Here is an 18,827-nt window from a genome sequence, read left to right as displayed (position 1 = left end):
GAGGAGGTGGAGCAGCTGGTGGACTGGTGCAGTGAAAACAGTCTGATCCTGAACGTGGAGAAGACGAAGGAGATCATCGTCGACTTCAGGAAAAACCGCCCCCACCATGCTCCACTGCTCATCAACAGCTCAGCTGTGGAGGTGGTCAGCAGCACAAAGTTCCTGGGGGTGCACATCACGGACAACCTCACCTGGACTGTAAACACTTCATCTCTAGTGAAGAGGGCACAGAAGCGCTTGTACTTTCTGCGGAGGATGAGGAGAGCCCGCCTGCCCCCGCCCATCCTCACAACCTTCTACAGAAGCACCATAGAGAGCGTTCTGACCAGCTGTCTCTCTCTGTGGTGTGGAGGCTGCAGAGCTTCTGACTGGAAGAATGTGAGGAGGGTGGTGAGGACAGCGGAAGGAATCATTGGGGCTCCTCTTCCCTCCATTAAGGACATTTCATCACAGCGCTGTGTGTCCCGAGCCCGTAATATCATCAAAGACCCCTCACACCCCCACCATGGACTGTTCTCCCTGCTGCCCTCTGGAAAGAGGTTCCGCAGCATCCGCTGCAGATCCACCAGGTTGTGCAACAGCTTCTTCCCCACTGCCATCAGACTGTTGAACCTTTGATCCACAATCCGAACTCTGCACCTATTGCACATTATCGGGCATCAAATGCTGCTGAACTTTTAACTTTTAGCCCTTTAAATTGTTCATCTCATTGTATTTTTCAATAACGCATTTTTTGCACAAATGCCATTTTGCACTGAACCACTGCAACTTGCACACTGTCTCTTATCCTCTGCACTGTTCACACTTTGACCACTGCTGCACTTTTTGTATTTTTCTATAACTCGTGCCATTGTGAAATATCAATGCAACGTTCATAAGCTGTATGTAACGCAATTTCGTTCTGTATGCACCCTGTGCATACAAAATGACAAATAAAGAAGTCTAAGAAGTCTAAGTCTAATTGGAATAAAAAAAAAAAAAAAAGATTTTGAGGACTGACTGGCCACTTAAAGAAAAAAGTTAATTGATTTTTTTTTTATTTTATTTCAGTATAGTATGGGAAAAAAGTCAGAATTCTGAGAAAAAAAGTCAGAATTCTGAGAAAAAAAGTCAGAATTCTGAGATTAAAGTCAGAATTCTGAGATTAAAGTCAGAATTTTGAGATTAAAGTCAGAATTCTGAGATTAAAGTCAGAATTCTGAGATTAAAGTCAGAATTTTGAGAAAAAAAGTCAGAATTTTGAGAAAAAGTCAGAATTTTCAGAAAAAAGTCAGAATTCTGAGAAAAAAAGTCAGAATTCTGAGATTAAAGTCAGAATTTAGAGAAAAAAGTCAGAATTCTGAGAAAAAAAGTCAGAATTCTGAGATTAAAGTCAGAATTTTGAGAAAAAAAGACAGAATTCTGACTTTTTTCCCATACTAATTGAAATACAATTTAAAAATCAGTTAAATTTTTTTTTTCCACTGGCCCTAATCCTCTTCCGTAGATTATGGATCCAGGCAGGTATATGGAGATACATTAGTAGAGATTCAAAATTTCCCCACTTTCTTTGATGGGCCCTTGGCTGGTTCCCTACAATTCCTTTTTAAACATCAATCTTTGTACTAAAATATTATTTCTGTCATGATTTGTGGACATTAAGATCTAAAGAGAAGCATCATCTCCTGGTCAGACCCTGTAATTCAGTAAAAGGGTGGAATCAGAGTAAAAAATATGCACGCCCAGGAGAAGGAGGGGGTCACTCCAGTGGCTGGAAGAAGGAGGGGTCTTTGCTGGGAGTTGCAGGGAATCTGCTGACTGGGAAGGAGCATTTTGAACGGCTGCTACTGTACCTCCTGCTGCCTGAATCCTCATTTAGCACCGTTTAACATCCTGCGGGACATGATATGGCTGGAAGCCAAAGATGGAGAATGTGACAAAGTTACCGATGTACTCTACAAAGTGTTTGTCACTAATTACTTCTACTCTGCCCTCTGACAGTTGTCTTTATATGCCATCATTCTGAGCAAGCTTTGTTTTGTTGCTGCCAGAGGGACTTTCTAATGTGTTGGGAGCCATATTGTTGAGTGGTGTTGCTCTGAGTAAAGAGGCGATTGATACACTATTGTATTTGACAGGCCAACTCTTCAGGGAGATCAGAAAAAAAGAGATGGAGAAGAAAAGAAAGAAAGTAGGAAGCCACAGATTCTGTGGACTGAGGGAAAATCCAGTAAAGTACAACAAATAAGAGAGCAACTGTGTAAACTCCATTCATCTCACACAAACTTTACCGCATTCCCAGATGTCTAAACCCTGCATGGTTTGCACGCACACGTCCGACAAAGACCAACCTTGCCAACCAGGTTTGCAGACTGGCTTGACGTCGATGAGCACCGGAACGCTGTGCAAGGCTCTTTTCTGACCGCAGTCCCACGCCGTCACCAGGATCTCGTAGTGCTGCTGTCGGTCAAAACTCAGCTTCTCCGTGTTCCGGATATTACCTGGGAGGACGCGAACATCAAAGGCAAGGTCAACAAAATAACTTATTTCAGCAGCATTAAGAAATCAGGTGGAGGATTTTAAACCAGTGCAAGATAGGAATTTCAAACAGAAGCAGCTGTGGTCATTACAGTCTATTACAAATAGTATTTCATTGTTTAATTCATTATTTATACAAATTTTTATATACACTCACCGGCCACTTTATTAGGTACACCTGTCCAACTGCTCGTTAACACTTAATTTCTAAGCAGCCAATCACATGGCGGCAACTCAGTGCATTTAGTCATGTAGACATGGTCAAGACAATCTCCTGCAGTTCAAAGCGAGCATCAGTATGGGGAAGAAAGGTGATTTGAGTGACTTTGAACGTGGCATGATTGTTGGTGCCAGAAGGGCTGATCTGAGTATTTCAGAAACTGCTGATCTACTGGGATTTTCACGCACAACCATCTCTAGGGTTTACAGAGAATGGTCCGAAAAATAAAAAACATCCAGTGAGCGGCAGTTCTGTGGGCGGAAATGCCTTGTTGATGCCAGAGGTCAGAGGAGAATGGCCAGACTGGTTGGAGCTGATAGAAGGGCAACAGTGACTCATATAACCACCCGTTACAACCAAGGTGGGCAGAAGAGCATCTCTGAACGCACAGTACGTGGAACTTTGAGGCAGATGGGCTACAGCAGCAGAAGACCACACCGGGTGCCACTCCTTTCAGCTAAGAACAGGAAACTGAGGCTACAATTTGCACAAGCTCATCGAAATTGGACAATAGAAGATTGGAAAAACGTTGCCTGGTCTGATGAGTCTCGATTTCTGCTGCGACATTCGGATGGTAGGGTCAGAATTTGGCGTCTACAACATGAAAGCATGGATCCATCCTGCCTTGTATCAACGGTTCAGGCTGGTGGTGGTGGTGTCATGGTGTGGGGAATATTTTCTTGGCACTCTTTGGGCTCCTTGGTACCAATTGAGCATCGTTGCAACGCCACAGCCTACCTGAGTATTGTTGCTGACCATGTCCATCCCTTTATGACCCAAATGTACCCAACTTCTGATGGCTACTTTCAGCAGGATAATGCGCCATGTCATAAAGCTGGAATCATCTCAGACTGGTTTCTTGAACATGACAATGAGTTCACTGTACTCAAATGGCCTCCACAGTCACCAGATCTCAATCCAATAGAGCATCTTTGGGATGTGGTGGAACGGGAGATTCGCATCATGGATGTGCAGCCGACAAATCTGCGGCAACTGTGTGATGCCATCATGTCAATATGGACCAAACTCCCTGAGGAATGCTTCCAGCACCTTGTTGAATCTATGCCACCAAGAATTGAGGCAGTTCTGAAGGCAAAAGGGGGTCCAACCCGTTACTAGCATGGGGTACCTAATAAAGTGGCCGGTGAGTGTATATTAAAAAGATATATGTATATTAATTATTTGACGTAAATAAATACATTTTACATCTACTAATTTCATGCTACATGTATTTCGACCTGAAGAGATTGAAACAGAAAAGTTGCAATTTGAAAAAAATGAATTTATTTATACGGGTAATCTAATAATAATCTTCGAAATAGTTCTATCTAAGGAAAACTAGCTGATTGCGAGGAATTGTTGACTCTCTGCAATTTCTCACACCAAGCATGCTTGTAGCGACAGTGGAGAGGAAAAACCGCAAGAAACCTCCAACAGAACCAGGCTCAGTGTGAGCGGCCATCTGCTGAGGCCCACTGGGGTTCAAGGAGACAGAAGCAGATGAAGACATAAACGAAATAAGTTATTTTGCGCTTGGTTCCCGGCACAATATATCGAAGCTCTGACTCAACATTTGCTTGATTAGTGACCTAGAAAACGATTAGAGTAGTGTTCCCCAGAGCCCAGAAACTGGTGCAGGAATAAGCCAAAGGGTGAGTTGTTAAGAGAGTAGTCTTAGAATGACGGTGGATATCAGGTGAAGGTGGGTGAAAGTTTGTTTGCGTGCGGGAGAGAGAAGCTACGGCAGGAGCTAAGTGAAGTAACCGGACTCCGCCAGATGGATTTGCTCTGCATATCCATCTGGAAACCTTCCGTAGAAGTAATTATGGGAATACTGGTTAGCTGATTGGCCTATGTTGGTGACAACGGGCCAAATAAACCAATCAGAGCATATGACGTACTAACAGAGCGACGACGAAGAGGAGCCAATTGATAGATCAAACTCTTGCCGAAACCAGTCGGGAGAAGAGCAAAAACATCTTTTCCTCTGAGAAAAGCCTCCAGAGCAGTGTTTTGCTCTTCTTTCAGTGAAGAAATACTCTGGAATTCCGATAAAACTTGCTCGATAGCCACGCTAACGCTGTAGTAGCAGTTTTATTGTCTTATATCAGATCAGAATCAGAATGTATCCTACAACATGGCCCTATACTTACTTAGCAACAAAACAGTACATCTTGAAGTTCAAGTATGAGTCTTAGCAATAATAAAGTCTCTAATGCTGTAGAATATAAATATCTGGCTGGCTTGCCAAATATGGAAGCAGTTGTACTGCATTATGTAGTCCTGTTTCTGACCTTATGCCCACTTAGCAACACAGAGAACGCAGCATGTAAACAGGGAGTCTACAAGCTGGGAGTCACGTACAAATCTTGGCAAAAACAGGGTTCTTACTGGCTGACTCGCACGCAATCAGGTCATAAGCTAAGAGATCTCCAGGAGGAGCATCCAGTTGTGCACGTGCATCCACACAGTGCGATGTGGAAACTATAAAAGGCCGCCCACAATGGATTTAAGGTAGGGGAAATTATAGATGTGAGGACATAGCGCTGAATGTATGAAGTGTTTAAGACAGCTGTATAGTTTCATCGGCTGAAGCCGCCATGTTCTTTAGACTGAACTGTGGCGCTTCTCGTTGCGTCACACCTCAACCCGCCTCAAAGCCAACGCTGATTGGACGTTCGTTTGGTGAACGGCTCCAAATTTTCTTCAACGGAGAGTCTCCAGACTGATCTGCGAGTGAAATCTTGAAAGTTCGCGAGATCAGGATGGTCTCACGAGGCTATAAGTGATCACGAGGCTATAAGTGAAGGGGATCTTGCACGATGACTGGCTCCGGAGAAGATGTGCCCTGAGCTGTTTGGCTGGAGCTGAATATGGCAGGTGGTTCAGGTGAAGCTTATAACAGTTTTCCAGATTGAATTAAAGTTGAAGTTTTATTTATTTTTCAAAAGAACATTCAGATTTTTGTATTTCATGATACATGTTTGCCCTCCACACACAGCCAAGATCACGTCCCAGTGATGGTGAAAGCCAACCTTCCACTTGGGTTCTTGCAACACCACTGGGGTCCCGTAGCCTGGGTGCCATTCCGAACTTAGTCCCGCCCACAAAGTTTGAGGTCGGGGAAGTTCGGTCTGGCTCTGCTCCATAGTAGCGCGAGTATTATCGCCCACTGTCAGGCGATCCAATCAAATTGTCAGGGCGGGCTTTATACGATGATGGACAGATGATCAACAGTAACGTAATCAACCACGTGACCAATGCGCGCTTGGGTGACAACAACAATGGCTGCCGCTGGAGAGTTTAGGTGAGTAGATTCTGCTATTAGGTCTGTTCTAGAAGATATCGACAGCAATTTAATTTTAAAAGAGGAACAGAGAAACGCGATCAAGGCTCATCTTCTTATTATAGGCGTGAAACTGCACGCTTTGATTTTTGTGGACAACAACTATGCCTCGCTTAACATACGTCACGCACTCCGTTGCTCTTATTGGTTGTAGGTCTATCCAATTGAGTGCAGAGGCATTTTTTTTCCTGGTTCGTTCGAAACACGCCCCACAATCACAGCTCTATGGAGCAGCATCAGACTCATATTCTGACTAGAATTGAGTAGGACTACGTCAGGCTAGGGGTCCCGACCCCTACTTTTGGAACCCCTGCTTTAGACCATGATGAAGTATAATAAGCAAAGACTACATTAATTGAACTTTATTGATCTCACATTGGAGAAATTTACCTCTGTATTTAACCCGTCCCCTTGGGGAGCAGTAGGCTGCCATCGTGGGGCCCCCGGGGAGCAATGTGGGGTCAAGGGTCTTGCTCAGAGACCTTTACTCATCTGATATAGGGAGAGTCTGTCGAGAGTCGAGCTTTATACCGGTCTATCTGTCCCCGCTTATTTACAAAGACAATGTGCATTTGTTTTTTTTTAAGGAGTAATGGTTATTTAATCTCACACCATCATTATATGTCATTGTCAAATTAGCTTTAATGAGTTAATGTAATCACTGTAACAAATGAGATCACGCTGGAGATGACAGGTAGCTTCTAGCGCTTAAAGGGGTCTGATTAACTCTAATTCTTTCCAGAATTAGGAACATGTTTCCATTAAATACCCGCGGCCTCCTCGTGTAAAGACATTGCTGCTTGTTGGCACCCGGCTCACCCCTCGGCTGTTGCTTTTCTGAAAGCAGTAATTACTCTTCCCCACCAGCATTAACATTAAACCTCTGATTTTATCACCGTCAAACAGAAGTGGGATTGTTGTTGTCGTGGAGATTTTTAGGCGTAGCAGTTTATCTACATGATTCAGGGTGACCACAATTTTCCTAATTCATTAATTTCCATGAGCTTAAGTCATAGCCTATTATGCAGATGGTGAATGTTAGGAATAATGTGGAGCTTTAAAGGAATAGTACACCCAAAACATGATTAGCCTTCATTTTCTACTCACCCCCATGCTGAACACCACTCTGGAGTACTTTTTTGATATCTCAAATGCATCTGGAGATCTGGGAGGCTTCTTGCTGTCTGCTGACAATCAAATAATGGAGGTCTATGGCGCCCGAGGCAGAAAGGTCCATAAAAGTCCACAAAAAACGTGTCAATATTCCTCCATACTGCTCGTCCAATGTATTCCAAGTGTCCTGAGTGGGTAGCGTCCATAATTTACTCGAAACAAAGTCATTTAGAATGTTTTTAGAGCATAAACAGTAGTGTATAGGATTTCCTAAAAGCGCGTTCACGAGTCTACGGAAACCGCGGCAGACCAAACCAGATGAAAGTGCGCATTCAGCTCGGCAAAGAACTCATGCTCTTCCTCAACCCTGAAGTCCTCAGACATTTTTCTTTCGTTGTTTCTTTCTTTGCACAGGTAAACAGCAAATTTCTTCTTCTACGCTTGCATTATCGGCAGAGCAGACGCTGAATGCGCACTTTCATCTGGTTTGGTCTGCCGCGGTTTCCGTAGACTCGTGAACGCGCTTTTAGGAAATCCTATACACTACTGTTTATGCTCTAAAAACATTCTAAATGACTTTGTTTCGAGTAAATTATGGACGCTACCCACTCAGGACACTTGGAATACATTGGACGAGCAGTATGGAGGAATATTGACACGTTTTTTGTGGACTTTTATGGACCTTTCTGCCTCGGGCGCCATAGACCTCCATTATTTGAATGTCAGCAGACAGCAAGAAGCCTCCCAGATCTCCAGATGCATTTGAGATATCAAAAAAGTACTCCAGAGTGTTGTTCAGCATGGGGGTGAGTAGAAAATGAAGGCTAATCATGTTTTGGGTGTACTATTCCTTTAAGAAGCTATTTTATTCCTAATAGTCTTCAAAGAGAAGTCTGTGTTGCAAAGCGCTCTCCAGTTGCTTTCAGGAACACTCGGTCCATCGTGCTACCAAAGGCTGAGCGCTGCGGAGGAGTTTATTTCCTCGTTACTCTTGGATCAAGGTGCAGGACATAACTGTGTAATGATGATGGTTTGTCGTTGTTTGATTAATCCTTACTTGTTTGGTTCAACATAATTGAAAAAAAAAAATAGATAACAGTCAGCAACAGTCTGCAGAATATTCAAAATTACAATAAAGAAGATTCTCAGCCTTCTTGATCCTGTGAATTGGAACAGTACTAGGGCTGAAGCTGATGACGTTTTTTCGAGCACATGAGAACGCACAAGTACACATATTAAGAAACGGCCGTAGTCTCTACAGGCGGGATTTTCTGAAAAGTAGCCAATCACAGTGAAAAAACATGACATGAGCCACAGAAAAAGGTCCACATGTGAGTAGGAAAGAGCCTACAGACGGATAAAAAGCAAGAACTCATTATTGGGACATACTGGGGGTCACATGGTATTAATCTGCATCCATAAAACAAGTACTTTCCCTGCCTGTATTTTAAATAAAACTGCTTGTATGAGTATTTATTACCCATGTACCCTTTTGGCAGAATTCTGATGTCATCCTGCTGATTGGATGCAGCATTGAACCTCTGTTAACATGTGTGAAGGTTGCTTTTTCCTCACCGTTTCTTACTGTGTCTATAAGCCTGCAGCAAAACAGGCCTTTTTCTTTTAGTTTAGACTGTGTTAAGAAAGTTAAATCACTTGAAATGTAATTTCTAGGTGTGGGGCAAATTTTTTTGCAGCTGAAACTGAACACCTTCATCAAAATACCCAGCTGTGTGATTAAAATTAGACCTGCCATGTTTGAATACGTAAATCAATCAACGTTTGACACGACAGCCTGGCAGCTTTGTTTAAAAGGATTGTTTTTTTTTTTCTAATCCTGACAGGTTTAAACTAATAAAGTAAAAGTATTATTATATGAGGAAAGGATTGTTTTTATAGTAGTGTTTTATATTCAGTATGTTAGAAATCTTTTTGGTGGTTTCTCTGTATTCTCTAGAGGCGTTTATTTGAATAAAAAACATGTTGAAAATGTTTTTTTTCTTTTGCTGATTTTTGCATATTTTCCCCCCAAAATTAAAATAAAATAATTTAAAACAGATTCAAATACCAGCCTTTGTCAGTGGTACTAGTTTTGTTCAGCCAGGTTAAATATGATCAAGCAGTTCTGGCCACATGTCTTTATATAAAGGATGGAAAGGATTTATATGGAGTTTGTAAATGCGTATTTTCTTAGTAGGAAGCTGGAAATATGAATCCTGTAGCAATGCTATAAACCTAAAAGATGGAGCCTAGGCAGAAGTTCAACTGAATAAACTGATTACTCCCAGCATCAGCATCCAGAGTTCATCTTGAAAGGTCTTCAATCCACAACTCGCAGTGTTCGCGATATGTGGGACTTGAATTCAGATTACCCTGATTCTACCGTCGTAGCTAAAGCTTCATCAGAGCGTCATTCCTCCTGGACTCTTACTGCGTTCCCCGTCTCATCTCAACCGGTCCGGCAGAGTAACGTCATGTTGAGCCTGGTTCTGCCAGAGGTTTCTTCCCAAAGTGGAGTTTTTCCTCTCCACTGTCGCTCCATGCTTGCTCATCATAGGCAAGGCAATTCAAGGCAAATGTATTTGTATAGCACAATTCAGTACAAAGACAATGCAAAGTGCTTTACATAATTAAACTCAAGGAAGATAAAACAGAATCAAAGCAAGTAGGAAAAAATAAAAAATAAAATAAAAAATGCAGAAACAAAAAAGAATTGAACTGTTTAACTAGAACAGTGGAAGGCAATCCTAAACAAATGGGTTTCTAGTCTTGATTTAAAGGAACTCAGGCTTTCCACACTTTTACAGTTTTCTGGAAGTTTGTTCCAGATAAGTGGAGCATAGGGACTAAATGCTGCTTCTCCATGTTTAGTTCTGGTTCTAGGTCTGCAGAGCAGGCTGGAGCCAGAAGACCTGAGTGGTCTGGAGGGTTGATACACTGATAGCAAGTCTGTGATGTATTTAGGTGCTAAGCCATTCAGAGATTTATAGACTAACAGAAGGATTTTAAAGTCTATTCTCTGAGATACAGGGAGCCAGTGGAAGGACTTTAGAACTGGGGTGATGTGCTCTACTTTCTTAGTCCTAGTGAGGACACGGGCAGCAGCGTTCTGGATCAGCTGCAGCTGTCTGATCCACTTTTTAGGCAGACCTGTGAAAACACCGTTGCAGTAATCAATTCGACTAAAAATAAACGCATGGATTAGTTTTTCCAGATCATGCTGAGACATTAGTCCTTTAATCCTGGAAATGTTCTTCAGGTGATAGAAAGCCGACCTTGTAATTGTCTTTAAATGCTTTTGGAGGTTCAAGTCTGAATCCAGCACTACACCTAGATTTAGGGCCTGATCAGTGGTTACTAGCTGAAGCGACTGAAGCTCTGTGCTAACTTTAGATCTCTCCTCTGTTGGTCCAAAGATTATTACTTCAGTTTTGTTTTTATTCAGTTGAAGAAAATGATGGCACATCCAGGCATTGATTTCTTCTAAGCATTTCCTCAGTGCTTGAATTGGTTCATAGACACCTGGTGACATGGTGATGTAAAGCTGTGTGTCGTCTGCATCATGGACAGGTTCTCTCAACCTGTGTTATCCAACTGGACTTCCATCTTCCAGGTCCCTGAGTGAAGCTCTAGGATCAGCTCACGCAGTCCACTGGATCTCCCCATAAAGCTCAGCAGACCGTCTCTCCAACCAGCAGTCTACAGACTGACCAACTCCATCTATCTCCACTCCACCAACAGTTTCAGGCCGGGGGGGGGCATCCCTATTCTTTACTACTGTTCATGCATATCTACCAAAATTCAGCACTAATGTTTCCTGCCGAGGTCTGAGCGCCAAAATCTGATGTCATTGTATCAAAAAAATTCTAATTGTCTTTTTCTTTTGTTAAAGAAAAATTATCATTTTTAGTTTTTAATACAGTTAATCTTATGGCATGTGTAAAAGGTATGTTGAGCACTCTCATTTTGAACATATTTCTTAATCTTGAACAAGTTTGTGAAGATAACCTTTCCTTGAACCAAATCACTGAATTTAAGTTTGTTCCTGAGAATTTATGGCAGGAAGAGGCCCCGCATTCCACAGCTATTCTGTGAGGTCTTATCTCATGTTTTCTTTAGCCAGAATAAATTAAATACAAGAGGTTAAAACTTTCTACACAGAAGTAACAAATCAGATTTGCTCTTGCAACTCTCCAAAGATGTCTTTGTACGTCTTTGCTTTCTTTCCTTCTCTCCATTTATGTCGGGTAATTGAATGTATGTCTCCGTTGTTCTGCAGTTTCTGGTGTAAGTTTATGCATTGTCTTATATTGGATTAGACTCTGTAATTCTGTGACGTCAACACGCATTGCTGGTTTTCCTTGTGGCTACACGCAGCTCGCCGAGAGGACCTGGGATCCAAAAGGAAGAGAGAAAGCCAACCTTTTTCCAAAGTTAACTATTTTAGAATATTTTCTTCCTTAACACTTTCCATATGAGTTTTTCAGATTGAATTGGCAGTAATTAACCAAGACTGTGTGGCTGAAACGCAGTATTTCTTTATTTAATTTCTGCTAACTAGAATGGCTTGATTTAGTGTAAGATATTGTTTTTTGAGTATCTTTCATTTAAACCGTTTGATTTATCTGGATTATTTGTGCTTTCTTTTTTTTTTAACCAATTTCTTTAAAGAATTCTCTTGATGCCAAAAAAGAGCCCAACAGATTTTGCTTTCTCAAGTGGAGCAGTGCGGCTATCGCCACAGTGTTCCGCTTGATTTATGCATAGAAATAGCTTTATTATGATTCATGCAGGGAGTTTTACAGATTATATGGACACTAATGTAACTAGAACAGGAAAGGAAAAACAGGAAAAAGGAGAAAAGATTAAAGAAAGAGGAGATGAAAAGGAGACAATGATAAAAATGTTATCATTTGTGCTTTCTTTAAGCACAACTTGAAATCTGGCTAAACCACAACTGAACTGTAATAAGGAAGCATTTGAGCAGATTTTGAGAATAAGACCCTTTTGGCTGACTAGTTATTAATGGTTGTGGCTAGCGCTGTAAACCACATAGGTGGTTGCTGTTAGATTGCTGTAAATAATCATGTGTTTATTGCTGGTTGATAGAATGTTAATGTTTTATAGTTGTGTGATTAAATAAACACTAAGCTAATAGCTTATTTCTCTTTTTGTATTACTTTTAGGATAAGCATGGCTAATCTGGCTAACAAGCCGTATCTGAATGAAGTGCATTTACATCTGCTAATCACAAGTTTTAATCACCTGAGATTCCTTAGTTTATCTAAGAAGTTCCTTCTTAGCCTGGTGAGACCATCCTGATCTCGCCAGCTTTCAAGGTTTCACTCGCAGATCAGCCTGTAGACTCTCCGTTAAAGAAAATTTGGAGCCGTTCACCAAACGAACGTCCAATCAGCGTTGGCTTTGAGGCGGGTTGAGGTGTGACGCAACGAGAAGCGCGACAGTTCGGTCTAAAGAACATGGCGGCTTCCGCCGATGAAACTAGCGTTAGCGTGGCTATCGAGCAAGTTTTATCGGAATTACAGAGTATTTCTTCACTGAAAGAAGAGCAAAACACTGCTCTGGAGGCTATGGATGCATGAACACCTCATTTTATTTCAGTGTTAAATTCTGTTAAAAGTCACAGATTTTAATTAAAAATGTCTCAGAACCTTTGCTGGTTGATGATTTTCTTGATTCAGACCCCGCTGATTTTTTAAATTGGTAACCCCTGCAATTTAGTGTAAGTTGCTTTGAAATGTGCACTTATTCTTTGCAGAGTGCACAAAAGCATCTTCCAACGCTTTATTTGAATTTCTACTCACCATTTCGATCTATAGCAAAGGGTGTGTTGGTGGTGGTGATCTGGTAGTTACAGATTTGACTGTACTGAGGGGAACAGTCCTGATCCGTGGCCTCGACTTGCAGGATGCTGTCATAAATCTTCCCCTCGGTCACAGCAGCTCTGTACTGTGGCTCTCGAAACACAGGAGCGAACTCGTTCACGTCGTTGACCTGGATGTGTACCACTGCCCTGTGCACAAAACACACATGGACAAAGTAGTTAGAATAACATAGTCTATCACTATAAAATAGTCTGTTCATCACAGAGACGGCTGTTGGATATACAGTAAAGTCAATTGGTATCAAAACAGTCCTACACTGCAAAAACGATCTAGAAATAAGCAAAAATTTCTTAAATTAAGTGTATGTGTAAATGAGATAGTTTGCCAATGGAATGAGTGTTTTTACTCTTAAAATAAGATAATTAGATAATATGCACTTGAAATAAGACAATGCAATTGTGTTTTATTATTTTAAAGCTACAGTGTGTAACTTTTAGCGACATCCAGCGGTCAGACTGCAGACTGCAGCAACATGAACATCTCTCCCCCACCGCTTCTCCCCCCCAACAGTACGGCGAGTGTTACGGGACAAAATGTCTTCCACGACGTCCGCATCACCTACCTTCTCAAGTGATGAGGTTTGTTTACATAGATAATTTTACAGATAGTATTTCATTAGTCTGTGTAGGGTATAGATTTCATGTAGACTTAATATAATAAATATACCCGTTATTTTTTCTACATCGTTGTGACATTTTGGCGATCTCGCAATCACTAGTTTGTTGGCTCTGCGCTGCCGTAGCGCAAAGATGTCTGCCTCCATGGCTGCGAGACCCGCTCCTATGTAATTATAAATAACGAATTCTAAGGCAACGCAAATATTAAGGTTAAGAGGCTGAGCTCGTAGATGATGATAAATAACATAGTTATGTATAATATATTACATTTCTGACTGTATATCCCTGTAATTATTACACACTGTAGCTTTAAGTGTAAATTGTCTTGTTCCATTGGCAAAATGTTTGTTTTACCTCCTCAATTCAAGAACAAATGCATTTATTTTAAGAAAAAATGACTTATATATATTTAGATTTTTTGCAGTGTATATGAAGAGGCAGGATTTCTTGTAAAGTAGCCAATCACAAGCAATTTACTTTCTCAGGTTGGTTCAACCCATGAAGTGACAAAAGGAAGAGAGCACAGAAAAGGAGAATGGACTCGTGCTTTTGATATATTTACGACTTTGTGGTATTGAATCTGCAAGCATTGAACATTCAAAATACACATGGAGAATTGTTAGGGTTGTTAAGTTTCCCCAACTTTCACCTATAAAGAAATAAACAAAGTGTAAGATTTTTCCTGACCGGGCTTTGCAAAGGGAAAATACACAGAGCTTTAGGATTACTCTGTGCATCTTCGTCTTGCTCCACGCTTGCAGGCTTTTTTATTGAACAGTCAACACATTACAACAGCAGACGTTAGTTTCGATTACGCAATCTCTTAGACATAGCATGAACTTTTAAGATAGGGAACATGTCTGGTTTCAGTATACGCTTTTTACAAAAGGTGTCGGGGGTTATGAACTTCCCTTCTGTGGTTCTCAAATGAAAAACAGGAACTTCTGTGCTTCATTGTCGCCAAAACATTTGACCGTCTTATGACCTGCATACACTATTTCCACTGATGACAGTATCATCGAAAAACAAATGATTTAAAAGCCATATAAAAGATATAAATGAATAAAATGATAAAAACAACAGAAATCATAATAACTCCAACATCAATATTTTGTTTCAACTCAATTCAGCTTATTTCTATAACCCCAATTTACAACACATGTTAACTTTACAGTTCAACCAGATCATCCAGACCAATTTATTCAAAGTTTTCTATCTAAGCAAAACCAGTTGATTGCATCGACTCTTTGACTGGAAGGAAATCCCTCACACTAAGCATGCATTTAGTGACAGTGGAGAGGAAAAACTGCCTTTTAACAGGAAGAAACATAGAGCAGAACCAGGCTCAGTGTGAGCGGCCATCTGCTGAGGCCGACTGAGGTTCAAGGAGACAGAAGCGTAGACAGATAAGGCGTCTGTAAGAGGCGGCCCCGTCCATGAAACTCACAGCCAGGCAGACGAGCTCCGAGCCAGCTCCCATGTCAGAGGATGAAGAGAGCACATCCAGTTAGTCATAGTCAGAGAAACAGGACTACACTGGAAAACAGGCCTATTTCCAACATCTATAAACAAAGGTGTTGATGGCAGCACAAGGTTAGAGTGGTTCACGTTATCCGAAGCCATCTTTGTAGTAATGCTGATATGGGCTTAAGCTTCTTGAAGACATAGAGACCACTTTTCCTTACTCCGTTCCATTCTACTTCTATTCACCGATTCAGTATTATTAGTGCTTCATCTGGCTTGGTGCTCTGTTAAAGTTTGACATAATTCTAGAGGATGACATTAGCTGGACTGCTACCATCACCAAACTCCATTAGAGTTAGGCCTGTTTTTTTAGTGCTTGATCCTGTTTTTCTCCTAGACATAGCTATAGGCTCCGTTTTTAACTTTGACTAACTGAACTAACATGAAACTGGGCTCAGAGCTTATTAACCGGTTGTTTCCTTGACAGAATCACTTGTGGAGCTAATTTACTATTACCTTTTCTAACATAGAAGTTATTTATGTATCACTGCTTCTACTCTTTGTGTGTGTGTTTTTTAAAAAACCCTGTGTTTAAACATAGCAATGAAATTAACTCAACAACATGCAATTATGCATCAGAAAAGCAAATCAAAATGACGCCTTTGAGAGGTTTGATATAATTATGCTCTTAATTTAGAAAAAAAGGCTTCTTTTTTTTCATTAACGCACTTTTAGCAGAAATTAAATAACTTAAGCACAAACTTCTTAGATCGCAGGATGCTGGTACAGAATACAGAAATGAATATCTGGGTGACAGTGATAAATCGGCAAGCTTTAGGAAAGGTGGGATGTTAATGGTGATGCTAACAGCAGCAGAAGATGGTGATAAGAGCCTCTGACAGATGATAGCAGCACCAGCGTTCACAGTAAATCCCTCAGCCAGCCTTGTTTTGTCATATTAATGCACTTCCCACATAAACATTGGCCCCCAGCTACGCCGCACTCCCCGAGAACTGAGCGAGCAAGCATATGCTCCGCTCCTCCGGGACTCACGGCGTTATGTATTCATGCACACAAATGAATAGAATATAACTAAATGAAATAATTGTTAGGCTGCCTGTGTGTCCGCGTGAGCGAGCGTTCTCTTTTGATGGCGCACATCTGGCTGGAACAGACGAGCCGCTCTCCAGGGCGACAGTGCGAGTGTGCGTGCGTGTCTTAATAGTTCGGGAAGCTTGCCAAGCTGGTCTTAAGGCCGCTGTTGCTCGCAGTGACAGGTTGCAGCGTGCTGGCAGGCGTCCAGAAACTGGTCAGAGTGATGCAGAAAGACAGCAGGGGGCTGAGTGACCCCACGGGTGACAGAATCATCACAACAACAACAAACTGAAGGGAAAGTAGAGCCAGGGGTACCATTATTCAAAAGAGCAGGAAAACTAAGTCACCTGGTAAATGACAAAGCAGAAAGCCTTTTCTCAACAAAAAACAGATGATGAGAAATTTCTTATTCTAAAAAGTTAAAAATGTTATAGAGTGGACCAAAGAAAAGCCTTGTTTTTGCTTAGAAACATGCAAATCTAACCTACAATTCAGCGATTGAGTTATCATCGCAACACCCAGATTACAGGGAACCAGAGCAGGGATCCTACAGCATAAGGCAAGTTAAATTCAAGACTTTTTAAGACTTTTTTATACGAAAGAGGATTAGGGCCACTGAAAAAAAAAAAGTTAACTGATTTCTCAATTTTATTTCAGTTTAACATGAAATAAAAGAATTCTGACTTTTTTCTCAGACTTCTGACTTTTTTTCTCAGAATTCTGAGATTAAAGTCAGAATTCTGACTTTTTTCCCAGAATTCTGACTTTTTTCTCAGAATTCTGCCTTTTTTTCTCAGAATTCTGACTTTAATCTCAGAATGCTGACTTTTTTCTTAGAATTCTGACTTTAATCTCAGAATTCTGACTTTTTGAATTCTGAGATTAAAGTCAGAATTCTGACTTTTTTCTCAGACTTCTGACTTTAATCTCAGAATTCTGACTTTTTTCTCAGAATTCTGACTAAATTCTTACAATAAAAAAGTTAGAATTCTTACTTTTTTCCCATACTATACTGAAATAAAAGAAAAAAAAATCTGTTAACTTTTTTTTTTTCAGTGGCCCTAATCCTCTTCCGTATTTTTAAGACTTTTTAATGCCACTTGAAATAAAAATTTAAGACCAAATTCACAAGAAACACAAGAAAAACCTGCTTGCAACAACTTAACCCAAAGGTTTATTTTAACATAAACACCTGCACTAATGTTTCAAATGTTGAAAAGCTTCCCATACAGGAAGAAAGCTAAAAACACACAAATGACAGATATATTTTAACAATTATTTAACTGAATTCACAAACTTTGTTTTAGCAGGGAACAAAACAAATCAGTTTTAAAGCCCCGACATAACCAGTGCTAAGTCTTTTTTGCAGCTATTTTTCTTTGTATGGTTTTCTTAGTATGTTTGATTTGGTGATAAGTGGAGGCGTTGCAGAGACAAGGGTGGAACTAAACTGAGAAATACCGGCTGTTTCTCCGTAACTCCATTTTGACGCTTTGTGTTTCGTGCTTCGCATGTGCGACTCCACTGCCTTAATTCCCATCGTTCTGAGCTTGAATGACTTCTTGCACTAAATCCACTGAGCCTCATGTATGTTCCCTGGTTTTAGCCATGGAGGAAACTCTTGGCTGGAGACAATTTTGGTTACATTTACACTTGCTCATATTTTCCAGACAAAAAGTTAATGGTGCATCTCCTAAATGTCCCGGCCGCAACAACGCTTTTATTGGTTCCGCTATCGGGACGGAACCAATAAAGAGCCGTTATTTTCTTTATTAAAAAAAAGGTCAATTTTAATGTTTTATTTAGATTACAAAAATAAATTAGGGATGCAGGATATAATCGGCCCCCTATCGGTATCGGCCTTAAAACTGAATATCGGACATCGGCCACCCCACCGATATTTAACCCGATATTTGATCAGCTTCTGAGTTTCTAAAGTCTAAAAAAAAAAAAAAAAATACTACTTCTTCTTCTTCCTTAAAAACTTCTAAAGACGAGGGAAAAAATATTGATACATTAAAATATCCCAATATCTTCATATGCTGATATATTGCCATTTAAAAACACCATATCAATCTCTTTTACTAATGAAATATTGCTATATGTCATCGTTATGCTACGAAATCCCCCGAAAATTCACGAAATTTTGCCATATTTTTATATGTTGATATATTGACGCGGTATCGATCTATTTTACTAACAAAATCTCACAAGAATTTGCAAAATATCACGAGAGTTTGTAACAGAACAATGAAATTTCACGAGATTTTGAAAGTAAAATCGATCGATACCGCGTTTTTAAAAATCTATTTGATATCAGCATATGAAAATATATTTGAGTATATTATTTTTCAAAGTGTCAGAAATGGATAACAAAACTGCTATTTTCAATGACTACTAATTTTTGTCCAGCTTTAACATCAGTATCGATATCGGTTATCGGCTACATGAGTTTTAAAATATCGGCCAAAATCTCAATATCGTGCATCCCTAAAATAAATCATAATAAAAATAATCCTATTTTATGATGTTTTAAAAATTAAGACCTA

General features: G+C 40.4%; 1 protein-coding gene across 1 annotated transcript in view; it reads right to left on the bottom strand.

The window, feature by feature from the left end:
- Window positions 1–18,827, bottom strand: part of LOC119792566 (calsyntenin-2-like) — a 366,929-nt gene that overhangs the window by 205,928 nt on the left and 142,174 nt on the right. Inside the window, exons 4-5 of the mRNA XM_038299271.1 lie at window positions 13,022–13,230; window positions 2,331–2,480 (exon numbers count right to left, since the gene is read on the bottom strand). Coding sequence (XP_038155199.1) covers window positions 2,331–2,480; window positions 13,022–13,230 — 359 coding nt within the window. The remainder of the gene's footprint in view (window positions 1–2,330; window positions 2,481–13,021; window positions 13,231–18,827) is intronic.

Source organism: Cyprinodon tularosa, unplaced genomic scaffold (genome assembly GCF_016077235.1).
Source record: "Cyprinodon tularosa strain WSP-4 unplaced genomic scaffold, ASM1607723v1 ctg421, whole genome shotgun sequence".
Lineage (NCBI taxonomy): Eukaryota > Metazoa > Chordata > Actinopteri > Cyprinodontiformes > Cyprinodontidae > Cyprinodon > Cyprinodon tularosa.
Note: the sequence above shows the minus strand (reverse complement) of the source record. Positions and strands in the feature narration are given on the sequence as shown.